The sequence below is a fragment of the Camarhynchus parvulus genome, chromosome Z (genome assembly GCF_901933205.1).
Source record: "Camarhynchus parvulus chromosome Z, STF_HiC, whole genome shotgun sequence".
In the NCBI taxonomy this organism is placed as follows: domain Eukaryota; kingdom Metazoa; phylum Chordata; class Aves; order Passeriformes; family Thraupidae; genus Camarhynchus; species Camarhynchus parvulus.
The window spans coordinates 60,661,370-60,687,659 of NC_044601.1; the positions used below are offsets into that span (position 1 = coordinate 60,661,370).

The 26,290-nt window shown below is 54.9% G+C and overlaps 2 protein-coding genes across 4 annotated transcripts; one reads left to right on the forward strand and one right to left on the reverse strand.

The window, feature by feature from the left end:
• Positions 1-940: 940 nt before the first annotated feature.
• GBA2 (glucosylceramidase beta 2) lies at positions 941-15,010 on the reverse strand. The gene is made up of 17 exons (XM_030968853.1): positions 14,820-15,010; positions 10,959-11,050; positions 10,645-10,760; positions 10,324-10,542; positions 9,258-9,497; positions 8,812-8,914; positions 7,378-7,531; positions 6,985-7,110; positions 6,698-6,882; positions 6,257-6,361; positions 5,512-5,619; positions 4,881-5,032; positions 4,623-4,729; positions 4,336-4,478; positions 3,891-4,006; positions 1,932-2,123; positions 941-1,848 (listed from the first exon to the last, which is right to left on the reverse strand). Exons 1-17 carry the CDS (start codon positions 15,008-15,010, stop codon positions 1,621-1,623), a joined length of 2,577 nt encoding a protein of 858 aa, XP_030824713.1. The 3' UTR covers positions 941-1,620.
• Positions 14,631-26,290, forward strand: RGP1 (RGP1 homolog, RAB6A GEF complex partner 1). 3 transcript variants are annotated; one of them, XM_030968857.1, is made up of 9 exons: positions 14,631-14,785; positions 16,112-16,251; positions 19,543-19,679; positions 20,043-20,126; positions 23,675-23,824; positions 23,904-24,050; positions 24,425-24,552; positions 24,792-24,969; positions 25,192-26,290. In XM_030968857.1, the coding sequence occupies exons 2-9, from the start codon at positions 16,136-16,138 to the stop codon at positions 25,413-25,415; spliced, it is 1,164 nt and encodes a 387-aa protein (XP_030824717.1). In that variant the 5' UTR covers positions 14,631-14,785; positions 16,112-16,135; the 3' UTR covers positions 25,416-26,290. The 3 variants fall into 3 exon arrangements, with proteins under 3 accessions (XP_030824717.1, XP_030824715.1, XP_030824714.1); XM_030968855.1 differs by lacking the exon at positions 14,631-14,785 and adding an exon at positions 15,114-15,240; XM_030968854.1 differs by lacking the exon at positions 14,631-14,785 and adding an exon at positions 15,398-15,500.

The following is a 26,290-nucleotide window of genomic DNA, read 5'->3' on the forward strand; positions in this document are numbered from 1 at the left end:
TCCCCATGCAAGGGAGGAATCTCCACACACACTCTGGGAAGGACGGTTTTAGAAGACCTTGACTTTAGAAATGGGGGGCAAGCTTTTACAGCATAATGTGACTTGGCTATCAGCAGGATGTCAGCTCTGGCAGTTCAACAGCTTTAGATACATTATCAATAGTATCACTTGCTGGTTTCCTTTCTTGGTTCTTTGCTAGTGTGGTTCTATCACACCTTCGCATTGCTATTCAGGATGTTGAACTTCAGGGACTGCTGAGTCAGACTCTTTTCAGCATTGTTCAATACCAAAAGCAGCATGACACCCCTTTCTCCATTCACCCCTGCAAACAGGGAATTGCAAATACTTGCAAATAGGGAATTGTTCAAGTTATTTCACCCCCACTGCAGGCACAGGATCCTGATACAGAAATGGGACTGGGGTAACCCTCTCTCTGTCCTAGGGATGTAGTGCCTATCTGTCCAGGAGATTTGTGTTTCTGTGGGCACAACATGAGCTCCCTCCTTTCTATCCCTCCCACACCAGGACTGCACAGCCCTCAAATGCTGCAGTGGCAGAGGAAGAAGGAGAAGGAAGCAAGGTGCCCAGCTCTGGGCAGAAGGGACTCAATGTAGTTGAGGGCCTGCAGCTCTGTGGCTCAGCTGCTGCCCACAGAGGCCTTCTCAGGAGGAATGCTCTCTCCTCTGCTGCCTGCAAGACAGGGCAGAGGCAGGAGCCAACAAGAAGCTCCTGGTCTTACCTGTTGATATTACATGTGGAGAAGTGGGTAAGGAGGCACATCCTGCTCCCTTCAGCAATGCTCCGCAAGAGCCAGACACCACTGGGACTTGTCCCTTCCCTGCCTCCCTAGCCCTAGTCCAGGAAGATAAAGGCAATTGCAAGAGCTCCCTCTTCCAGTTTGGTCCTGTGCTAAAGAAGACACCGAAGAAGAACAAGAGTAGACAGCTGGACAGATTTATTAAAAACTGAAGTGATTTATCCCCTTTCATGTGCTCCACTGCCTGCCCCCGGCGCCAGCAGGGAGGGGGCCATGGTACCAGACCAGGACCTGCTTCTTGGGCTCAGATTGTCACTGTCCAGGGAGCCGGGTCTCCCCTGGGGATTGTATCTGCCACAGGCCCTGCTGGGGCAGAGCCAGTCAGAATGTGCAGTGTCACCCCAGGACAACTACAGCATCCGTGTGCCTGAGTGCACCACTCCAATATCCTCACACACACATTCACCCACACCCTTTTCTTTCCCTGCAGGACAGCTGCCCACCTTCACCAGCCCAATGCCTGCAGGAGAGAGGTCTCCTGTGCCTCTGGGCAAGGTACCAGCTGCAGTTTGGGATGGCTGGGGAGCCTGCACGCTGTCAGAGCCCTGAGTGATAGGGAAGGGGAGGCACAGGCTCCAGCAGCAACTCCTTAAGCCACCGCGCTCTGAGGAGACATCCCCCACACCTCTGGTCCCGTCTTGTGCTCAGCATCAGCAGCTGGAAGCTCTCTGAGGGTCAAGGGCACGTAGTGGAGGTAGGGAAGGAAAACAGCAATGTGAGTATTAGCACAGAGAGGGAGGGGAGGGTCCCTGCCTGCCATCTGCACCCCCCAGCCCGTGGTGCCCTGCCCAGTGCCACGAGGCTCAAGGGTGGCTGTGGCCCTGGGTGAGCTGTGCCGGTGCCTGTGCCTGGCCTGCCCGGCGCTCCAGGGCCAGCTGCATGCTCCAGATGCTGAGGGGCCGCATGTAGGCCAGCGAGCGGTACACCTTCTTCTCCCGGTAGGCCTCCGGCGTCTGGAAAGCCATGCCCAGCCGCTCCCACACTGTCCGGTAGCAGCCCTCTGCCGTACGGAAGCCTTCCTCCACCATGCCCTGCACGAGAGGGAACAGCACTGTCAGCACGCCCACGGAGCACACCCTGGTGAGCACAGCAGAGCAGCATCCTCCCCGCTCACCTCCTGGATCATGGTGGCAGCCAGGGAGTAGACCACGCCGACCCAGACCTCGTTGGACTGCACGCTGGAGGTGTCGGGCACGCCATCGGGCCTCATGCCATTCACGGCGCCCATGGTGCCGCCCGCAAAGCCCAGCACGTTCTTCTCAAAGATGGTCTTGAGCGCGCTGAGGACGTGGCTCTTGGGGAAAACCTGGGCGGACAGAGATGGGCTTGGTGCTCATGTGGACCCCTCAGGCTGGGGCTGGACCGGGATTGAAATTCCCATGAGGAAAAGGGCAACATAGCCCGCTGGGTTAACAGACACAAATGCCCACCTCAAAAAATAACAGGAGGAAGTGAAATGTCTCTTTCCCCAAAAGGTTAAAAAAGGCCCCAAAATACTTTACAGAGACGCGCTGAACCACATTCCACGTTGCTCAAGAGGACGCTGATGGTTCATCTATCTAGCTGATCTCCAAAAACAGCTTCTCACCCACAATCACTGGCCAATGCCCTTCCCCATCGCTTGTGGGCTTGCTCTGGGGGCCTGACCAACCACACCATCCTCATCTGCTTTATGGCTGTCACTTGCAAGAGAGACAAGAGCCATGGGGCTCATCAGCACAGCCCAGGGACGTGCCAGACACTTACTGTCAGTCTGGTGACACCAGAGCCAGGGCAAGCAGAGGCTGGGATGACACCAGGCAGGACCTTGCCAGGGAAGGCTGGGCAGTCCAAAGCAAAAGCAGCAAATCCCTCCTCTCTATGCTCAAGCCAAGACTCCAAGAAAAGACACTTTTCCCCACTGTGGCTCTGGAGATAAGCCCAGAGGGTGCTGCAGGAATCAGTGAAGGGCTGGAGTGCCCTTCTCTGGCAGAAGCTTTTGGGCACGCTCTCTTCAGGACTGGAGCACAGGTGGTTCTTATGTCTCATTGCTGACTTGTGCACCCACCAAGGCCACGTTAATAAGCTCACAGACAGGAGTGACGCGCCAGGCAATGGAGCAAAATACATGGAAAAATCCATGAAATGTCATAGTAACAGAGGAGAGGAATTCACCAGTCCCACCTGCAGTCAGCTCAGAGCTCACCAGAGAGCAGGGACAAGTGCCACCTTCAGCAGCAAGGGGCTGAGGCTGGGGAAAGGCTGGCCACATTCTGGACTGCACCACATCGACTGTTTCCTCCCCAAAAGGAGCTGCAGGAGGGATTTAGTTCAGGAGGGCTGGGCCAGACCCTGCCTGGAGCCCCGGGCACAGCCCCAGCCCCACACTGGGTTAAACACAGCAGGGAATGAGCAGCCAAAGTCACCTGAAGCTCCTCTCTCATTTCCCAACACACAATGAAGTGGTTTGTCACCCTCCCAAAGACAAAGCCGCTCCTCCCTTCACTCAGCTGAGGCCTTTGCCTGCTGCCCATGTTCACCAGAAAGCTTTGCTGTGACAGCAGCCCTCAGGGTATAAATAACCCAAAGGTTTTGCATGGCCCCTCTCTCTGTAAGGTGTTGCAGCAGCAGTGGCTGCTCTGAGCATCCCAGCAGACATGAGGAGGCTGCAGCCAATTCTTCTCTTGCAACTGAAGAGCAACAGCCTTCAGGACTTGGAATAAGCCATAGATCCCTCTAATATTAATTTTGGACTTTTCAGGGCAGCAAATAACGTGGAAAGTTTCATACACTTTTTTCTACCGTTTTTAAACAAATAGCACCCTGCCCACAGCAAACCCCACTGGGGCCAAAGCTAGCTGCAGTTACACATCCCTGCTTGCATGGCCTCTCTGTGAGAGGGTTCTGGTTTGACATGGATTCCACTGTACCCATCCAACAGTCTGCACTATGGTGTGCCGAGTGAGACAGGAGGCAGGTGCCTCCCACACTAGCCCTAAAGTGTAACCCCCAACACGTGCCAGCCTTGCTGGTGCTTCTCTCCTGTCAAAGGTCCCATCTTGCCACAACCACACCAGGCAGCCCCTTCTCTTACCTCAAACTCCCCTTGGTCCAGACCACAAGCTCCGAGAAACCACTGCCCAGCACACTGGTCTGACATGATGCTGATGGACGTGTCACTTCCACTGCTATCATAGTTGTAGTATTTTCCTAGAAAAGGCAGGATACAGTTTAAAAACAATAGATTAAGATATTGGCTCATGTGACCTGTCTCTACACACCTCCCTGTGTGGCAGGAGCACAGCTGCTTTTTCCTCAAGACTCTTCTCCCTTTCCCACACCTATTCCTTCCTAGACACCTGCTCCTTCCCCTTCATTTGGAGGGGCAGCATCTCCCTTCCTTTTTTCCCCAGCTTGCAGGGACAGATCACCCCTTCCTTCCCCCATTCCCCACAAGGCTCCATGATCCAAGGAGGAGCCACTCCCTCCCAAGGGACACACAGCCAGCTGAGTGTGGTTCCCCGCTGCTGAGCACCCACCATTCCAGAGCATCCTCTCAAACGCCTCCTTGCCCTTGTTCAGGATGCCCAGGTATTTCTGCTGGACCTCAGTATCCCCAAGCACCTCTGCCATCTTGCACATCATGCACACAGCAGCCAGCCACAGTCCGCCGCAGTAGGCACTGCCGGAGCCAAACGAGAGAAGCATCAGCAATGTGGGACACCTCAAGGGTTCAGTGACAAATGGGATACAAGGGCCCAGCTCTGAGCTATGTCCCCTCCCCACAGCCCCCCTCTCCAACCCCCACCTGGCCTCTCTTGCTCACCTGGCTCCGTGCACCACCCACGCGTCGTATGTCTGGTCAGCAAAGCCTCCGTTTTCAATGAGCCCGTCGTTATCCGTGTCAAACTTCAGCTCCGACTCCATCACAGCCTGTGGGAGAGGCAGGACATGGTCACGCAGGCCTCACATCCTGGAAGCTCCTCACACTCTGCTTGGGAGCATCCATCCTCTCAGGAAGCTGCTTGGCTCCTGAAGTGGGAAGTGGGGAAGGGTGATGCCCCACGGCCTGACCTCCCAGTACCTGGCACACTGGCCACATGTCCCGCAGGTACAGGGAGTCACGGGTCATGTAGTAGTCACGGTACACCTGCAGCACAAACTTGAGGTTGAGGTCCTTCCAGTCAGCAGTGTCGTGCATCAGGTAGGCATTGACACGCTGCCACGGCTCGTCACCTAAACCAGGACAGACCAGATGCAGCAGGGCAGCAAGCAACAAACATCCCTCCTCCTACACAGGAGCGAGGACCCAAGGGTGCTGTGATCAAACAGCAGTGAAATTATTTGTTGTACCCTGTGCCATTTCTAGCGAGAACAGCCTTCCTGCTACTTCCCTCCGTCTCCCTTGTAAAAGATCCATACAGCATGGTCTTCATCACCACCCCACACATCAAGCTTTCCAGTCCCAGAAAATATAGAATCACCCAATCATTTAAGTTGGAAAAGACCTCTCAGCACTGCTAAATCTACCACTGAACCACATCCCTAAGTGCCACATCTAGGCTTTTAAATACGCCATGGATGGTGGCACCACAACTTCCCAGGCAGGCAGTTCCAATGCTTGACAACAATAAACAGTGTATTTCACACACCATACCCATTTCCCGCAGCTTGGCATCCCCTCTGCTCCCCCACAGGGCCAACAGACCCCTCACCTGGGTCCCCAATGTCATGTGGCACCACATTCTTCATTTTCACCTGGGCTGTCTGACCACACATCAGGTACTGCCGGGGCTGGACATCCTCATTCACCACAGTGACAGCTGCAGAGGACACAAAGCAGGACAAGTAAGAAGGGCAGCAGAAACTGCTGCAGAAAGGTTCAAACATAAGCACAGGCAGAGCCACCCGCATGCCAGGCTGCCCTTTGGAGCTCCAAGATCACAGCCCTCTGGAAAGGGCTGAGGGGACAGGCTGCTCTCCATCCCCCACTCAGCTGGGGACATGCAACTGTCACTAACCCCTTAAGGGAGGGTGGGAAAGGGAACCCAGTGGGCTCAGCCCTACCAGAGCCCAGCAAAGGGCTGTGCTCCACACTCCTAACCAGGCCAGCAACAAGCAGCCACCAAAACCAGCCAGAGCACTGGGAGTCTGCAAACAGCTCCATGTCTGCTCTGCAAGGGGCAAGGACAGAGCTGGGAAAACCAGGGCCTCTCCCAGGGCAGGCAGAGCCAGCTGGGTGCCCCCAGCATGGCAAGAAGGCACCCCCAGTGCTGGCACAGAGCTGCTGGGGCAGCAATATTCCAGGGCTGCAAGCCCTGGGCACAGCAGAGTGGCTGGAGGGGGATGCTGGCTCCAAGGCACACATCTCTGCAGCAGCAGCAGCTGTCCCCAAGGCTCTGTCTCTCCCCCGGGTGAAGCCCTGAGCGGGCAGCAAGGCAGGGCTCTGGGGACACTCACCAATGTCATACTGCAGGCTGATCTGCAGCTTGGGCCACAGCATGATGAGAGCGAAGGAGGCGTAGAAATGGACATCGTAGGTGTTGTACATGCGGTACTCCTGGCCTGGCAGGACAGGGCAGGTGGTGAGGGAAAGGAGACTGCCACGGGCAGGGGACAAGGGGCAAAGCTCCTCCCTCCACAGGGTCCTGGACAGGGGCATCTTTCCCAGCACAGGCAGGGGCTCCCGTTCCGAGAGGGTTCCATTCTCTACACAGAGCACCAGGCATGTGGGGAACACTCCATGCCCTATCCTTCAGGGCTGCAAGGGCTTTTCCTGGGAATAGCACTGCCCCCTACCCACTGGAGAGTGAAAAACACCCCCATGGCAGGTTCAAAACACATGGCTACAGTAATGGGAGGGCTCGAGGCTGGAGAATGCCTCACATCCTTGTGAGTTACCTTCCAAATAAGCAAACCTTCCGTACTCCCGCAGGACAGGGAGCAGGTGGGACAGCCCCGCCCCCGCCGGCCCCTGCAGCTCCTCGGCACGGCAATCAGGGGGCACCTCCATCCAGATGGTCCCTCCATCCGTCAGGAAGTAGAGCTCATTGAACAGGGCTGACTTGTACCAGGAAGGCAGCTGGCTGTGGGAAAGAGGGAAGCTCAGCCTCGGAGGCCGAGGTGGTGATGCTCCTGTGGCAGCCAAGCCCAGGAGGCCACGGGGAAGGTGCTCCCATCTGCCCTACCTGTTCTCCAGGATGGGATTCTGCCACGCTTCGATCTTCCTCTCCCACTCCTCATAGTGTGTCAGGGCGTAATGGGACAGGGCAGGAGCAGCATCACCTTTGCTGCCAAAAAACCGGGTGTACCGCCTGCCAAGGGAGGGTTTGGTCAGCCCCCCGTGGGCTCCACCTGGGAAACCCACACCTGGGACACCACAGAGGGACACTGGACTGCAGAGAACAGCAGGACTCAGCTGCTACTGCAGGGGCTTGGGGAGCAGGGCCTGGACACAGGGCCCTCTCCCTGAGCTGGCAGGGCCACAGCCACCAGGAGTGGGTGGCAAAAGGTCCCCTCTTAGTACACTAGTCAGGGAGAAGGGGGTATGAGCCAAACACCAGTGCAGAGAACCCACCTACCTGAGGTGCAGCTTCTCCTTGGAGCCAAAGTGAACACAGGGCATGTCCCAAGCCAGGGCTAACTCCAGCGTCTTGTGCCCATGGGCGGGCACACTACAGCTGGCACACACTGCTGCTGCTGTCACCTCCCCCTTCTCTGTCAGTCTGCTTTTACCTGCCAGGAAAAATTGAGATATTCTTAACCAACCAAGGAAGACCAAAGGGAGGGTAACTGAAGTTCACACACACCTTGAGGGAGATGAGAGTGGGCATACCAAAGCTCCTGTACAACCTGGAAGGTACAGCCCAGGGTTTTAAGGGATGATGTCGCCACAGGGAAAAAAAAAAACCTTCCATGGGAGGAGTGGTTAAAAGGATTCAGTCATCCAAGAACAGGAACAGATCAGGCAGGAAAAGCCACCAGGCATGAATGGAAGCTACAGAGTATCCCATGACTCTGTATCTGCACTGCAGTCAGAGACACAGTGACTTTCTAGGGACAGTCATTGTTTCCATCTTTTCGCAGGGCGTTTGAGCCACCCTGGTATTTAAGAAAAGCCCTTAGGTGGCTGGATAATTATATGCTGGTTCTGACATATGTACAAGGTAAACTCATTAGAGCAACATAAGCACAGATCCTGACTATGATAATGTCTGGCATGCACGAAGAAAAACCACATCCCAATAGCCTGGAGAGCTCTGAGTGCATCTAGGCAGGAAGCTTATTTTTCTGGAAAAAATTACATAGTGAACGATTCAGTTACGTAACTTAAGCCTCAAGAAAACTTGCAAAGACCCAGCATCACTAGTTTGTCAGCATCATCCTTGTTTAAAAACTGACAGACATTAGGGAAATGGTCACCTTTTATGGCAATAGGAGGAGAGTACCAAAGGCTGGAGATGCCACCCTGCTTCAAGGCTCCTCCCAAGGGAGTGAGCAGAGACCTAAGGATGGATGCAGAATTATCAGAAGAATACCAGAGACGTTCAGAGAACTGTTACAGTAGGAAGAGGACAGAAAGTGATGGCAGCACTAAACCCCAAGCATTGTTAAATGCTGGTGGTAACAATTCCAACAGGACACAGCTCATTTATCTGGAAACAGGAGCTATGGGAAGGTGGCTGGGCAGCACACTGGCTTCCTAGCAGAAATCTCAATTCAGTGTGCAATCACACACAGAATAATGAGATACTGGCACGTGTAACCAATACCCAAGAACAGCCCCAAAGTGGTATGAACAGCTTTTGGAGAACCAAGGACAGCAAGGACAACCAGTAGGAAGTTTTGGATACAGCCTAAAATTGGGAACAAGCCACAGCATCCTGGGGAGATTTTGAAGAGCCAAGGAGGCTGGAGGAAAGAGCTCCACCCTGGCTTGGGTGCCCAGAAGCAGCAGGGCCACCCATTTGCCCTGCTCCCCCTGCACCCGTCCCACGGAGGAGGGAGGCACTCACCAGAGGGTGAATCCAGCCTGCCATCCTGCAGGAGGTCCTGCCACACCTCTCTACCCAATCCCGTGGGATTGAATGCCGTCACATGGGTGACTCCCGTGCCAGCCTGAACGAGGGAAGAGCATCATCAGGGGCTGCTCCTCTGGAGGAGAGGATTCATGCTCTCCCCTCCCCAATACCACCAGCAGGACATGACACTCACTTCTCATGGGCTGCCCAGCAACTCTCAACTCGTTCCTCAGCTGCTCTCCTGACACCATCCCCAAAGAGGGTGCCCTCAGGGAAGTCATGTCCCCACTCCTGGCGTCAGGCAAGCCCTGAGGAACGCTGCCAACCCCAAGCCCCTGCACCGCCATCCTCTGCCAGCTGCCTGCAGGCAGCTGCCCCACATGCAGCAGGGCTGCACAACCTCCCCAGCAGGAGCCCCAGCAGCAGGGCCAGCCCTTTACCTTCTCCCGGGCCGAGATGGCCAGGGTGAAGGGGTTCACGGGCGGGCAGTGGTGCAGCAGGACCCCAGCAACCCGCTGGCCATCCTTGTGGAAGGTGAAGGGCTCGTTCCAGTGCCCGCCGCTCCCGGCCTCCTTCGCTCCCGGGCCGTTCTGCAGGCTGAACATGATGGACACCTCCACGTCCTCGTCCCTCCCGTTCTCCACCTCCCAGACGAACACTCCCACTGGCAAGCTGGAGTCCTGGCAGAGACGCACAGTGCTGCCTCCAGGGCTGCTGCTCCACAGGCAGCTGCCCCGGCATCGTTTCCCCTGCTGGGGACAGCACGCAGGATGCAGCGGCAGCAAGAGCACCGGCAATAATAACTTGGACTTGGAGTCTCTTGCCAAGCTGAGGAGCAGCAGCAGGAACAGAGGAGTTTGGGAGGCAGGCAAGACAAAATCGCAAAGGGAAGCAGCCCTGGGCTGGCAAGCAGCACGCCGGGCAGCAGAGGGACAGAAAGAGGCCTTTAGGGCTCAGCCGGGCTCTCCTCACTCACTTGCTGGGCAGGCTGATCCAGGCTCACGTGCTGCTGCAATGCCGGGGTAAGAGGAAGGCCAGACGTGTCCCAGCACAGCTGCCACCCTCGCCTGGGGCTGGCAGCCAGCACGGGCAGCGCTGAGCCATCCCTTGCTGCAGCGCCGAGCTCCCGCACGGCTGCGGGGCTGCCCCCCCCGCGCTGCTGAGAGCGGCCGTGGGGAAACGCTGGGAATGGGAGCGAGAGCCGCCCTGGGGAAACGCTGGGAATGGGAGCAAGGAGCTCTGCCCTCGGCAGCGGGGAAACGCTGGGAATGGCGAGCAAGGAGCTCTGCCCTCGGCAGCGGGGAAACGCTGGGAATGGCGAGCAAGGAGCTCTGCCCTCGGCAGCGGGGAAACGCTGGGAATGGCGAGCAAGGAGCTCTGCCCTCGGGAGCAGGGAAATGCTGGGATAGCAGCAGCTAACAAGCAGCTCTGCCCTCAGGAGCCGGGAAACGCTGGAAAAGGCGCTAGCAAGTGGCTCTGCCCTCGGGGATGCCGTCACCGCCTTACCTTATAGTCATGGGGGATGACGGGCGAGACCTGCCGGCAGGTGAGCACCACCTGCTGCCCCGGCAGCTCGTAGACCAGCCAGGCACGGGGGTACAGGGCATGGTAAAAGGCGTAGTGGCCGCAGTAGCCCCAGTTCCAGCCCTGCAGGCTGCTGGGTCTCTCCACAGACAAGACCTGCTGGTAAATGGTCTGCCCCTTGCACCGCAGGCACACTGTGAACTGTGGAGGAGAGGAGCAATGCAGGGGTGAGAGGAGCCCTGTGGCAGATGTCCCAACTGCCCAGGCTGCTGCAGTGACTGTCACTCCCCTCACAGACCCTACCTGGTTGGCAATGACCGTTTCGTAGTGGTAAAGGCCAGGGTTCAGCTGCCAGCGGCAGAACTCTCCCCGCCAGCCACGGGTGATGGTGCCTCCCCCAATCCCGCCGAGCGGGCACCCTGGCAAAGACACCAAGAGTTAGCAACTCCATTCCTCCCCCAGGTGGCACCTGGCTCAAGAACTCTCCCCATGCATCTCTGCAGGGCAGAGCCACTCAGTATCGCCCAAATCACAAAAGCTCCTCATTCCATCTAGCACCCTGACAGCCTCGTGTGAACCCCTGCCCACCCCAGTGCCCAGAGTGGATGGAGGCTGACCATAGATCTGCTGCAGAGGAACAGCACACAAGAGGTCAATGAAGGCCTTTTTCTTCTCTATCCGGGTCTTCTTGACCCACCACCTGAAGTACCTGCAAGGGAAAGAGAAGTATTGAAGAAGTGAGGAGCAGGCAACACCATCCCTTCATTGTCACCAGGCAGGATGAGCACAGGCTGAGCTTTCCCTCCTTGCAGACGTGTACAAGAGGAACCTGTGCCCCATGCCCATGGCACAGGGGGTGATAAGGCTCTATCACCCACCTGGAGCATGCATCACTCAGCCAGCACAAGAGGGCAGAGTTCAGGCAGCTCAGGCCTGACTGCAAGGGCAACTGAAGAGCAGGACTCCCAGCTCATGTAGCACAGGCTTTCCCAGACGTTCATGGAGAAGTGGGAATGCACACAAGGGCCACCACCACCCCCATGCCTGGTGCACTACTAAGGAAGGCCTGCAAGCAGAGGTGCAAGCCCAGAGGAGACACACACTGCCCCAGGGACAGGAGCCTTGCTCTTCCACCTCCACTTCCCCATTGCCACACACTACCACTTCATTGGGGCAGAGGGCAAAGGGCAGCCCTGCCCTGGAAGTGGTGATCGTTGCTGTCCACAGCTGGCAGGATCCTGGGGACTTGCCTCCATCCAAACACCAGTTGCACAGACCAGCACTGCCCATCAGATAATTTCTCACCCAAAGGTCTGGGAATCAAGACACCCAAACAGGGGCACACCTGCAGCTGGGTGTGCCAGCACCACTGCAGGCAAGAGGAGCAGGGCTGGGCTCCGAGTCAATGCTTGTAAAGTACTGGCTTTGGCTAATAAACTGCCGCAAGTTAAGCCTTCTATACAGAGACAATTAGCACATGGAAAACAGCTACTGGACCAGAAGGTGCTGAACCTTGCCCAGCAAACAGTCAGGTAAGACCCAGCTGGCAGCTCCATGGCCCTGGGTGCCAGGTGGGCAGGGGGGACACAGGAGCCTCCACAGTGAGCAGTGTCCCTGAGCTACCCGCAAACATCCATTCCATATTGCTGAGCAGAAAACCAGCCCAGCCAGGAGCACACAGCCTGTCCTGCCCCTGGTTGCACAGGAGGCAGAGCATAGGTGATGGGCAATGAGCAATAATTCCCTGGGGACATGCACACCCAGGAGCAAGGGGGGAGAGGCTCTCCCACGACACCTCTACTACTACCCTTCCCAAACAGAACCAACCCACAGCTGATTTTTTGGTTGCTCACTGGGCATTCACCTTTATTCACCAACATCTAAGATCCTCAAATCCATCTCAGGGTGAGATTTTCTGGGCTGCAATCACACAGGACCTAACTGCAGCCTGCTCTCCACTCCTACAGACCCAGCTTTGTGTTTGACTGTTTGTGGACGTTTTGCTCACAGGGGTTCAGGGCATGATGAGAACCAGCCTGTCCTGCTTGACTGCCCTGAACCAGGGCCTGCCACTATCTTAAAGCTATATCTGCAGCAACTGCTCTTCTCCAGACAGGACAGTCACAGCCTTACCCTGCCAAGGCGAGGTTTTGGCAGTGCTCTCTCTCTCAAGGAAATGATTATTATTCTTTTTCAATCCAGTGTCAGGGAACCAACCCAGCTGCTCCCCCAGCAGGCTTCTGGCAACAGGAAATAAGGTGCTCAGGCAGAGTGGCTGCAGCACAGCCTAGCAGGGCATCCTGACTTCTTGGAAAGGAGGCAGGAGATGGGTTTCAGGAAGCAGTTTTTACAGGAGAACACAGTAGAAAAGCTTTGAGATTTATTGCCACTGCCAAAGCCATTTTATCATCTCAATATGCAAACTCTTCTCCTGCCAGCCTCTCCCAAAATCATGCAAACCAGGAGGAGAAGCCCAGCAGTTTATGCCCAATTGCTGGCTATTAACAGCTCTGCCAGGGCTGAAGAATAACAAGGAGAAAGACTGTGTTCTGTAGCAACAAAAGCCCTGCCAGAGCTGGAGGGCATTTCTTCTCCTTCAAATTGGCAGCGGAGTTAAAACCTAGCCGAACATTACCCACCCGATCTGGATTCATGGCGTGACCCCTCTCAGGACACATGAGCCACCTCTTCGGGAACCTACCTGCACCTCTTCTCCTGCCTCGCCAGCCCCAGCTGAGCCCTAGCTGAGCCCTCTGCACAGCCCTTCTTTCCAGACACACATGCCACCCACAGTTACACTGACAAGCCCTGATAAACAAAAAAATCCTGCACCACGGCTGTCCACACCCCCAGCCATGTCACCTGCACGTAGCACTGGTGCTGCAGAAGAGGGCACCCTCCATCATGTTTAATTCAACGCAACAATGTCAACCCAGAATGCTGCGGCTCCTCTGCTGAGCTCCTCTGGACCTCCTGAGCCCAAGCAGCGACCCCAGGGAGCTCCCAGTGGCTACAAGCACCTGCACCAGGTGACTTTGGACTCGATGCACCAAGCCATGACAAGTTTTGAGAACATCCCTGGCACAGGGGTCATTCAAGAAAGGGCAGGCCAATCTGCAGGGCTTCACAGATCCCTGCACCGTGACACAGAACTGAACTCCAGGTTTCTCTCGCAGGTTTCCATGAGCTGGCTGCCCCAGCCAGGCAGATGCTGAGATGCCCACCGATGCCTGGAGCATGCAGCCCCCCATATATCCTCGCATCCCTGAACGGGCTACCCTATCAGCCAGAAATGTTGGCCTTGGGGTTTAAATCAAAAGCACACAGGTATTTCTCATGACCCTAGCACTTCGTCTCCTCTGCTCTTGTGGCTGGAATCTCCTCGCAAAGAAGCTCTTGCCATGGCAAAAGTACTTTGAGAAAACAACCAAATTACCTCCTAAACTTGAACAGGAGAAGAGGCAGTAGTTTGACGTCAAGCTTCTTGCTTTTTTCCTAGGACTGATACAAGGCTCTTCCAGACTTCAATGAGAACAAGGCCAGGATCACCTCTCCTCCCTGGTCATCCCACCAGAACTTCACGCTTTCCCACATGCTCAGCTCATCCCAACCTGCTACAGCAGCTTTTCCAGCAGCCTTTATTTATCTCTGGTGCATGACCCATGCTCTCCCTTCCCGGGTGCCCAGGCTCATACCGGGGTGTCTCAGGTCAGACCAGCATGCCATGCACCCCGAAGCAATCCAGAATCTGCCCTTTCATCCAGCTTTGCAGGAACCAGCTTGGCAAGTGGCAGCCTCCAAGGACACCAGCAGAAAATGGAGGCAGGAGTCATAAACCCAGCACAAGGAAATAAGCGATGCCGTGGCAGGTCCCCGCGTTCAGCCTGGCGGGCACACAAACACTGCCAGCACCCGCACTCCAGCGTTAAAGGCTAAAGCGACATTCTGGCTTTCCAGGCGCGCTCCCCGTCGTTACCTCCAGCTCACCCCGACGCAAAGCCCAGAGAGGTGCCCCGCTCCCGAACCTGCCACGGCGCACAGCGTTCCAAACCCCTCCCAGCTGGCCCCAGTTTAACCTCCAGCTGCCAGCACTGGGGACTGTGCCGGGGAGGATGCGGCAGCGATGAGCCCTAGGGGTGGGAAATGGGGGTCCCCATCGCCAAGCGATGCCCCCAGTCCTCCCAGCTCACCCCGTTCTGAGGAGCCCAAGCGCCGGGTGCTGCCCCTTCAGCACCAATTGCTCCCGGTGCCGGCGCCAGGAAGGCTGGAGAGTGCCGGCGCCTCTGGGCAGGACGAGGGCGGCTCCCGTCAGCCCGGGGCCTTCCGTAATCCGCCGGACTCTGCCTCTCTGTACACCGGGACGTCTCCGGTGCCTGCCCGGGATGAGGCCCCCGCGGCTCCAGCGCAACGCCGTGTCCCCCGCGGGACGCCCTCCCTCGTACCGGTGAGTTCCCGGCCCCCTCCATCCCCCGCCGTACCGCAAGGCGAGGCCGACGTGCCGCAGGACATCGCGGAGCGGCACGTCCCCGGCGCCGTAGGGCTGCCGCAGCTCCTCGAAGCTGTGTGCCAGGCAGACGCGCCAGCCGTCCGCCGCCACGCCGCGGCCCTGCGCTGCCCCCTCGTAGCGCCGCATCAGCGGCCACTCCACCGTCTCCTCCGCCGCCGCCATCGCCGCCCCCCGCCCCGTGCGCGCCCTCTTCTTCACCGCCCCGCCCCGCCCCGCCCCGCCCGCGCCCCCGGGGCACGGCGGAAGCACGGACCCGCCCCGCCGCCGGTCCCTGGGGCTGCCCGGCCGAGCGCGGCCGAGCGCCGCCGAGCAGATTCCGAGAGTAGCCGAGCGCTGAGCGAGCGCTGCTGAGGGGCGTGCGAGAGTTGCCGAGCGCTGTCCGGGAGCTGCCGGTGAGCCGACCGAGAGTGCCCGAATTCTGCCCGAGTGTTTCCGAGTGTTCCCGAGTGTTCCCGAACGCTGCCCGAGCGTTGCCGAACTAGGCCCGAGCTTTGCCGAACTAGGCCCGAGCTTTGTCGAACTAGGCCCGAGCCTTGCCGAACTCTGCCCGAGCGCTGCCGAACTCTGCCCGAGCGCTGCCGATCCCCGCCAAGCGGCGGGGGGGAGCCGGGCCTGCAGTGGTGGCGGACGGCGAGTGCGGCCTGTGCGGGTGGTGAGTGGGCCCGAGGCGGGAGCTGCGGAAAGGTTGCGGCCCTGTGTCCTTGATCCCTCGGGTAGAGCTGTCCGTGTGCGGGTTTACGTTCGGGACCGCAGGGCTTGGGTGTCAGGGCTGTGCTTCTCACCGTCGCGGTGTGTCCTGACCGCACTTCTGGCCTGTGTGGGCCTGGGAGGAAGATGTGTGTGTTTGTAAAGACGGGGTTGTGCGTGTTTCCCCCCACACCTCTTGGGTGTGTGTGTGTCTCTGTCCCCATTCCCCCTCAGTTACATGGCCCAGCCCTCTCTCCGTGTTTCCGTGACGGCACAAGGGGGAATGGCTTTAAACTGAAAATAGATTAAATATTTAGATTAAATATTAAGAAGAAATTATTTTCTGTGAGGGTGGTGAGGCACTGGCACAGGTTGCCTAGACAAACTGTGGTTGTTTTATCCCTGGAAATAAATCCCATTGCAAGATGGGGTCCTGAGCAATCTGTTCTGGTGGGAGTGGTGGGAGGGGAGCTGGAACAAGATGGTCTTTAAGGACTCTTCCACCCCAAACCATTTGGTAATACCTTGAATGTGTGATTCTGTGATAACATGCCCAATGTTGGCTTTTTTTGGCAGGTGTGCAGCAGGACTGTCCAAGCCATGATTGAAGTGGTGGCCAAGCTGGGCCGTGGGCCCGTGTTCCTGGCAGGGGAGGTGCTGGAGTGTGTGATCACCTTCACCAACCCATTATCGGCTTCGTCCACGTCTGCCAGCAGGTACAGGAGCCTGTGCCAGTCCATGCACAGAGCCTCCAGGTGTTGGAGCAGCCTGGGTCCCTCCAGAGGGAATGACCCCCTCTCTCCCCTCTCTGGGGTAGTAGTCATGGCTGCATTGTAGGGCAGTGGTGCCAGCTCAGCCCCTTGTGACTTCCCAACTCAAGGCACTCCCTTAAAGAAGCCTTGCATCATCTCTCAATTTTGGGGGTGAAGCTGAGGTAATTATGCTGGTTTTGTGCCCCCAAGAAGTAGACAAGGAAGGAGGTATGCAGTTAGAGATTCTCTGTTGCTCAGGTGAGCCCTCAGTGGCAGTGACTGGCGGAAAATGAAGCCAAACTGGCTGTCAAAGTGGGCTATCTGGTCACACCAGGGTGACAGTCCCACACAGCAACATCCAGGCAGCGTCATTATTTCCTGCATTCGTGGAAGGAGCTCTCTTTTATCCAGCAGTGCTGGACAGATCAATGTGAGCCCTGCCTCCAGAGGTGGCAGACAAAGGGTCGGGTCTGAAGGGGGCACCTTCTGCAACCACATTTTCTGCGGCCCAGCCCTTGAGCCCCGCATCTCCCCTTCTCAGTGCTGAGGAAATGTGAAAAGAGGGGAGCTTCCCATATTGGCTCACAGGGGGTGACTCTATGTCACAAGTAATCACCCAAAGCCTTTGTGTCCGCTGAGTGTGCGGCCTTGTCTGATTCCTTAGGGAGTGGAGAGTGCTTTCTCATCTTGAGTCCTTCCTGGGAAGTGCCTGTTCCCAGCCCTGTCAGGTTCAGCGTGTTTTCATCACTAGAATGATGTTCACATGTGATTGTTTTGGTGGGCCCACTCACAGTGCCTGCTGTCTCAGCAGCAGAAGGATTCTGTATTTATTGCCTTCCTTAACTTTCTGTCTTTTCTTCCTGTTTCCTCTTGGCTGCTGAGACCGAGTTTCAAATTCAGCTGTGGCATAAGCATCCAGCTTCCCAGAGTTTTGTCCTCTGTGATGACAAGATGTCCTGTGTTTCGTCTGCTTCTGAAACGTGGGACTGCAAGGGTAGCAAGTAGCATGGTTTGGGAGGGGTTTCAGTGCACTCATGAGAGCTTCATTTAAAACTTCAGATGTGTTGTGATCTGTAGAAGACTGCCTCTTGAAAAAGAAAAGTTTTTAAAATAATAAAAAAGCCCCAGGTGATCAATGGGGCAAGACCTGGCTAAGTCAAATGAGTGGCAGCAGCAGCAAATAGATTGGTGGTTTGGAAAATGAAGCTGTGTGTAAAGGCAGGAGCCAGATCAAAGCAACAGGCAGAGAGACCTGTCAGAGTCTGGGAGGTTTTGGGGCTGACAGGTGGAGGGACAGCGTGGCCACATATTGAGAACGGGAACAGAATTGAAAGAAAGGCAGGAAATTAATTTGATGGTGGAGTACAAAAAAAAAAATTTCTTCTACTCAGAGGCTGCCTGGAATATGTCCTGTGTAGGCTGCAGCAGTTGTTGGGGAAGGTGAGACTGTAAGGAAGTGACCTCAGCACCAGTGCAGGATCCTCCACTGCTGAACAAGCACTAGCTGAGCAAGCCAGCTCTGCTGGCAGGAAGGGACATGCAAATTTTGTTGTGACGTCTGGCTAGAAAAAATGAAAACAATCCAGTGGCGTGTTGTAAAGCTATACTGAAAAAGAAAAAAATACTCAAAATATGATGTTTGAAGGTATTGTAATCAAGCTAAGCTCTAAGCTTATATAAAATTAGCAAACATTGCCTCAAGCAAGAGCAGTTCTCTGCTTCCAAACAGCAGATACTTTACAAGAAAAAAACATACGGCAGCCCTATGTCTGTTGTTACCAGAAAAAGCCGTGGTGGTACTTTTGAAAATGCAGAATTACAGCTGTAGGGCTCAGAGCAACTAGGCATAGTAACTGAGGTGTGCTTGGGTAAGGGCAGCCAGCACATACAAGAGATCAAATAGCTCATCATTAGTCAGCTGACACAAATACAGCACACCTTTTTCCCGAGTTCATCTAGACCTTTAACTGCTGTGATGTGTCACATGGAGGGACATTCGTGTGCCACAAAAAATCCCTGTGCTGCCTAGAGCTCTGTTGTTGGTGCTTACTAATCAGATTGTGATGTTAGAAAACACCAGAGGAGCTATTCACTGGCTAAACTGTAGAGACCACTATTGGAAAAAAAATAGAGGAGTGATTTGGAAACTGAAAGGTGTCACTGATACCCTGGGAAGTGCCCTATGGAATGGCTGACATCACAGCAGAGTCCAAAATACAAGAGTGTTTTTTGTGCTGGATGCGTGGCCCTACATTAATTGCTGGGGCTGTACAGAGAGGGGTCAGAATGACACCTTTGCCTCCGCTACTGCCGTCAGCAAAGTCCTTGCATAAGGAGGAGTGAGTAGGTCCTAATGAAAGACCCAGAAGCATCCTCCTTTGGTGTGGCACAAACAGCAGCTGATGTTCTTGTTGGGGATGGTGCTGTGGGACCAGAGAGAGCATGTCTATGCCTACCTGCCCTGAGGAGTGTTGAGCTTGGGGCATCTCTGTGCTGTGGGCAGGGGCAGCTGAGCCCAGGCTGCAGGAATTTGTTGCTTTAGAATTTGCCCACTTCCCTAATGATTGTGTTGTCACCAGAGTGCTGCTCTGTGGGATTTGTGACTTGGGATTTAACTCCTCATGGCTGAGAGTCCTGTGCCAGGGTCCACCTGCAGCAGCTTGAGGTGTCCTCCCAAGAGTGCATGAGTGGCCAGTTCTAATCTGTGGGTGATGCGAAAGATGAACAAATGAGAAAGGCTTTGGACTGGATCTTGAAACAGTTGATCTCAGCATGTTGGCTGAAAGATCCCTGTGAAGTTTTGCACAAGCCACCTTGTTTCTTGTCATCATAGAAGGGGGCAGGGGCTCCTGACCTCTGCTGCCTGTTGTCCTCTGCCATGGGTGTACAGCATGTTTCTTAGGGCAGATACGTTTTATCATGCCATGTCAGTGCTGTGCTGATGGTGTTGTGGCTCAGACTGCAATTATTGCTGCTTAAAAAGAGTCCTCGGGCTGCAGAGCCAGGCTTTGGGTGATGCTGTTGTCAGCAGCTGGGGTGGAAGTGGCTTTGAGTCAGCATCCCAGCTTGAGCTTACTCCCAGGGCTTGTTTGGAAGGGGACTGTGAGAGCAGCTTCAGTGATGGTGAAGCAACACCTTTCTTCCAGACAAGCAGTCCTGCATGGAGCTGAGCTGGCAGAATTGCTCTTCTCCCAATTCCTGCCTGCTGTAATTGAGGTTTAAAGCAGAGATATGAGTGTTGCTCTTTGCTTTCAGTGAGATGCTGGCATGGGCCAGTGCCCAGATCCACTGCCAGTTTCACGCCAGCGAGAGCCGGGTGGCACTCCCTCCCTCTGATGGCAGCAAGCACGATGTGCAGGCAGAGAACGAGACCGTCTTTGTCCCCAACAGAGGTGAGTGCCACTCCTGCCTGTCACCCGGGTAGGGACAGTGAGAGCACAGTGAGCAGGAGTCAAGCAGACCATAATGTGTGTGTCTTGATGCAGCGTGCATCAGGAGTACAAAGTTGTGTTGCTTTCCTGGTGATAGATGTTGTGGGACAGTGTTAATACTGAAATCACAGTGACAGTATCTTGGGTTGAAACATGACAGTTGTTTGTCCAGCTGCAGTGGCAACGTCTCATAATATGACCAGAGCAAGAGATGCTTCCTCTCTGGCTCTCCTCTCCGTGTTCTTCCCCATGGGGATAAAGCTTGACTGACCTGGACACAGCCTGAGGCTGTGCAGCATTCATGTGTTTCTTATTCTCTTCCAGGAGAGCGGGGTCAGTGTATCCTGTCCACTCCACCAAAGATCCTCTTCTGTGACTTGCGACTGGATCCTGGGGAGTCCAAGTCCTGTGAGTCCTGTCTTCTCTTCCCCTGCTCACAGAGCTCCTCTCTGGGGGGCTCTGCTTTCAAAACTGGCTTTGCAGACCTGAGTGCTGCAAGTGTGAGATCCTGATGCTCACAAAACGTGGTGTGCTTTGATTGGAGCATGAGTGCTGAGGAGCTGCTGCAGCATCGAGAGTCTGTTCTCTGCTGCACTAGGGCTGTGTACTGCAGTGTGTCCCTCAGTCCGGCCCCTGGCCTGGGGCATTTGCTGCAGGTCCACTGTGTATATGCAAGCCATAAAACTTTTGAAATACCTACTTGCAGCAGGAGGAACACACCTGCATTTCCTTGCCTTTATTTCTTCAGTCACACTGGTGTATTCTTGGAGTTTAGGCTGGTGTCCTCCAAAGGTTTGTTCTTCCTCTTCAGGTTGTGGCTGTCCTGGAAATAACAGTCTTCTGGATGTTCTAGTTTTCCTGCTGTGAAATTGAGCACTCCTCATCTTCTCTGCTCAGAGCTCTCCATGTTTGAGTCGATAGCTGTGGAAAGAGCTGAGTATGCGCTGTTTTCTCTTGGTTGGTGGCTGTGTGACCCAGCCTGTTCAGGTCATGTCAGATCTCCTTTGCATTCCAGTGGCCTGTGATTAGCAGCAGTGATGTTAGACCTCTCAGGCTGTGCATGGAGAGTTTTGTTATTTTCCCAGGGATCTGCTGGGAATTGTTGATGGAGACCTCTGACACTGCAGAGTGCAGGGAAAGGATAGTGCCTATGCTGGGATGGGCTCTGCTGGATCACTGAGCTCTGCAGAGCTGGAGGTGAAGCTGCAAGGGAGACCAGGCAGCCGCGGGGTTGGGACGTGCTGGTTTTGAAGCTGGTGTCTCCTGTCTTTCTGGCTTTGGAGGGGCCTCACTGGAGGGAAAGGTGGACCTGGTGAAGCCAGACTGGCTTGCCTTGGTGGTTAGTGGGGTGGGGCAGTGCCATCGTGGGGCTGTGCCCCTAAACTGCAGAGCCTGATGTCTGAAGATGTTTAGTTATTCACTTATTATTGTACAGCAGCATGCTGGGGAAAGGAGATACCATGCCAGGAGGAAGGAGGAGGAAGCAGAAATCTTAGCTGGCCTGAGGCTCACTTGGATTCTCCTGTGTTCCTTGCTGCTTGCAGGTTTGGGGCTGGAGCATCCATTCCCTGGGAGCAGAGGGAAGTCCCTTTTCCTGGTACACTTTAGGCAAGTTGGGCAGTTTCTGAGATAACAGATCAGTGACGACAGCCCAAGTTCCAGGTGGCTGGGATGGATTGAGGGATTGACTGTGCGCTGGTTTAACAGGCAGAAGCTGTTCAACCCCCAGCTAAGCTAGGGATTTTCTACCCTTTCCAATGACGTCGTGATGTGTGTGTGTCCTCTCTGCCTCTGGGTGGCACTGGCACAAGCAACCTGCATCTGCCTGCTGCTTGGACACAGCTCCTCTGGAAGGACACAAACTCTCCTATTCTTTGAGGTTCCTTGGCTGTACAGTCCAGCCTTTCCCCTTTGCTGTGTGATTCACCTGTCTGTTTCATGCATCACATGTGATGTGGCTGCATGTGGCACTGCATTTTTAGCACTGAAATCCCAGGCTGTATCACAGCCCTGGTCTTGTTCATGCCAGGCTGTTCACACCGATACCATCAGCCTGTGGTGCTGCTGCTGTCACGTGAGACGGCAGCTGGCACACTTGCAGACCATTCCTGGGGTCTCCTGCCAGCTCCATGGAGGGAGAGTTAAGGCTGTGTGGGTGTGTATCTTAATTCTTCATTTCCTGTTTTTCAGAAGTTTTGAGTTTTCCTACGCAGTTTGGGAAGGGGGAAAAAAAACCAAACCAGAAAACCCAAGAAATCTTAATTCTGCTTCAGCAATATACTGTGTTATTAAACTGCAGCCAGAGCTGGCACATACAGCTGAGGTTGTGTCAGACTGTCTCTTGATAAAAGGACTTGTTTTCATTTGCTGACCAACTTATTCCACAATACCTTACTCTTGTTATGGTGCCTATATGTTGAGGTTGACTCATATCCCAGCCCTTTGACACGTGGCCCAGGCTGAACTCTTTAAATTTGTCACCATGAAGCTTTTTCTCAACTCCTCAAATAATTTCTGTGGCTGTTTTGCCTCCACTCTGGTTTTGTAATACCTTTAAAAATTTGGTAGATCACAGAGAGGGGAGGAAATGGAAGCAGCCTGGACACAGGCCAGAAGGCCAGCCAGAGGGCACAGCAGGTGGGTAAGGAAGGCATTTGTAGTGCAGGAATGTGCTTCCTTCTGGGATATGCACGAAAGCTGGGACTTCTGAGTCTTGGCATTCCTGAGCCAGGTAGCAAACTGTCCATCCTTCTCTGACTGTGGTGGTCTCTGCTCAGATTATCCTCAATGGGTGGGAAGGTCTTTGTGAGCCCTCTTGTTGAGTCTGGTATGGGGGTTACAGAAGTCTGCTTCTTTCCTTGGAAATGTCTGATTTTCCTCCCTGTCAGGATAGTTCTCTATTTTATCTGCACCCTCATCCAGAAAGAGAGGCTTGTGTTTTAAGGTGTGACATCCTGTCGCCACTACACACTAGCACAGGCTTTTTTCTTTCTTCCAGTCCTGTTATTTGAAATCCAGAAGTTATATTTAAAATGTAACTGTAACTTTTAATCTAAGCCTCAACATTCAGTGTGTGCCAGACATGGGGAAGGATCTGTGGTTTCAGAGCAGGATGCTGCCCTTCCTCTGGCAGGGCGTATCTGCATTACGGTGGGCAAGCCAGAGAGGTGGAGACTTTCCACAGTTCACTGTTTGTGTCTTTCTTGTTATACAGCGTGTGGTTTGGGAAAGCTTCAGAAGTGTTCACACTGTGTCAAGAGGCATTGGGGTTTGTGTGGTGGCCAAGGAGCTCTAGGAGGGCTGAATGTGGTGAAAGCCAGGCCCCAGTACCTCAGAGCCCTCAGAATCAGAGACTTTGTGATCTAAGTCATCAGCTTGTCAAGGGGGACAAACCACAGGTTGATGTGAAGGTCTCAGGAATTGTTTGTTGATCATTTACCTGCAGTCCTTCAAAGAAAAACACAGGAGAAAAGTTACTTGTTGCTGAGTTTGAGGGTTTGTGTAAAGCAAAAGCAAAAGAAAAAGAGGCATGAAGTACTGATCAATACTTGCATGGGACAGGGCCTGGAGGAGGCTGTGCTGTGAGAGAGCTGGGCAAAGGAGTGTACAGAGGCAAATTTGGGTTGAACTCGTGATGAGTAAGTTTAGCTCTCGTGATTGTATTCCTGGATTTTACGTCTTTCACATTCTTTGGAGACAAAAGTTTGTGTGTGTGGTTGTATGTGCTGGAAGCAGTATCTGGATGATGGTTCATGTGATGTGGGGAGCAGTGTGCCTTGTGCAGGGGAGCTGGGTTGTGCTTGGCTGCTGGAGGAAAGAGGAGACAGCAGAAAGCACCAGGCTCTGTCTCTAGCTCAGCACTGCTGGTCATAACACTTGGTGCAGGGAGCCTGCACACAACAGCTGCAGGATCTTCCTCCTGGCTTTGGAAAGCAAATTTTCTGCCCTCATTGCAGATTCATACTGTGAGACCCTGCCTTTGGATGGCCCCCCCTCTTTCCGGGGGCAGTCAGTGAAGTACGTGTACAAGCTGACCATCGGCTGCCAGCGCGTCAACTCCCCCATCAAGCTCCTGCGCGTGCCCTTCCGCGTCCTCGTGCTGCACGGTAAGGCCACGCACTGCCCTCCCTGCACAGGCAGCCCGGGCTGCACCCTGCCCTGCTGATGCTCTCACCTCCTTCCCAGGGCTCAAGGATTACCAGTTCCCACAGGATGAGGCTGTTGCACCCTCAAACCCCTTCCTGGAGGAGGAGGAGAGCTTGAAGAAAGACTCTCGCCTGGCAGACCTAGCGACAGAGCTGCTCATGGTGGCCACCTCCCGACGCAGCCTGCGTAGGTCATATTCCCTGCTCAAACCTGCTGTCCTTCCTAAGAGGCTGGTCATGGAGAACATCTCAGGGCCAGCTGCAAAATATTTCTCTGTGACAAAGTTCCAACTATAGCTGTGTAGCAGCTCTATCAGGGCCTGCTTTGGTCAGAGACCCCTAGCCAGTCTCTGGCTGTTCCTACTTCAGACTGAGAGCCCTCTGCCCATGGCACATGGCAGCCAGTATAGGGTTTGCCCTTGCGCACTGCAGAAATTTCCTAAAGGAAATACCACTCTAGGGACCTGAACAAGAGGCATGATGTCATGTCATTAACCCAGGGCACTGCACAGAGCAGAGCCTTGTGCTGCCACAACCCTTATCCCTTTTCTTGCTCCACAGACCTGTATAACATCAGCAACACTCGTGGGAAGGTGGGGACATTCTGCATCTTTAAGACTGTGTATAAGATTGGAGAGGATGTCATTGGGACCTTCAACTTCTCAGAAGGAGATATTCCATGTCTGCAGGTCATTGCTGTGTCTGGGGTTACTGGGGAGAGGCAGGGGTTTAGAGTGAGGGATGTGGAGAAGGGATTGGGGTGGCACTGGGCTGTGAGGGTTTCTGGTGGGACCCAGCTGGGGTCTCCTTGGAGTCTGAGGCGGACAGTGGTCCAGTCCTGAGTTCATTTGGGAAATGGACCCCCCAAGGCTTTGCAAGAGGTATGTATGAGGTTGTGAGAGCAAGCACCCTGCCAATTGCCCTGCAGTTCTCAGTGAGCCTGCAGACAGAGGAGAGCATCCAGGAGGAGTTCCAGCGGCGGCGGGGCCAGCCTGTCTCTTTCACCGTGCACGCCCGCCATCAGGAGTCCTGCCTGCACACAGCACAGAGCAGCTTCAGCCTGCCCATCCCGCTCAGCTCAACCCCAGGATTCACCACCAACATTGGTTAGTACCCACCAGGGAAGGGACACACCCCTGCTTGTCTCTGCAGGAGGACTGTGATGTCCCCAGCCCTGCCCTTGCTCAGCAGAGCTGTGTCCCTTGGGAGGGAGCTGGCCTGTGTGAGTGGGGTCATTTGCTGTCCCCTTGCCAGGACAGACTGTGCTGAGACAGTTGCTGTCCCTGACACTTGTGAGTGTTATGTGCTGACTGCCCTCTTGCCCACAGTGTCCCTGAAGTGGAGGCTGCACTTTGAGTTTGTGACTTCTGGGGAGTCAGCAGGGACTTGCTTGGTTCGTGGGAGCCAATCAGAGGCTGTCACCTGGACTGGGGTGGAGCAGATGGAAGTGGACACCTTCAGCTGGGACTTGCCCATCAAAGTTCTTCCCACCAACCCCATCCTGGCTTCCTACGTATCTCAGTTCTCCAGCACTAACTCCATCACCATCTGACTTAATAGAGGTTGTTGGCTTGCAGAGCTGCAAGCGTGTGCCACCAGTGGGAATGGCAGGCAGGACTGTCACCAGTGTGCTGTGGTGCACACATGCCAGTGTCCCCTTGGGTCCATCGGTGATGTCCAGGTGGGCACCAGACATGTCTGTCCTGTCCATGATTGGGAAAACACAGCTTGATGCAGTGTCTTGTGCTGCAGCCCCCAGCTGAAGCTGAACCCTTCCTGCCTGGGTGAAGGTGCAAGTCCCAGCACTCAGCAAAAAGTAATCTGCCTTCCCAGGGAACCACTGATGTGCCTTTATCTCATATGGGGCTTCCAAGAAGGAAAGGCCCAGCCCAGGGAGGGGAGAGAGGAGTTCTTCCAGTGAAGCTTCATACCACCCTTGGGTGAAGGCTGTGCCCTTACAGAGACCCTACAAGCAGAGGTCTGGCATCCAGGTGAAGCACAGTGGCCACCTGGTCTGGGTGAGACCCTGCTCTCTTGTCCTGGCATGTGTCCTGCCTCTTGGAAAGTTGTCCTACACATGGAGTCCAGTGCTCCAGCCACCCCCACCTGGAGGAGGCAGGTGGTGGCAGGCCAGCCCTGTGCTGCTGGCATGTGCTGGTGAGCAGGATGCAGGCCTGTGCTGGGTCAGTACAATCACGATTATTCAAAACTGAGCAGCACTGAGCCCCTGGGCTGTTGTCTGCCTGGGCTCCTGGTGTGAGCTCCAGCATCCTGCTGGTCTTTGGATCCTTGGGGTGCTGTATGGAATGCGTGCTGTGCATCCAAGAGCTGGCATGGAGATCTCCCTGCTCAACAGCCAGCTCCCCATTTTTACTGAACTTTCCAATGAACTTTCCTCTTTGCATGGAAATGTAATAAACATCTGAA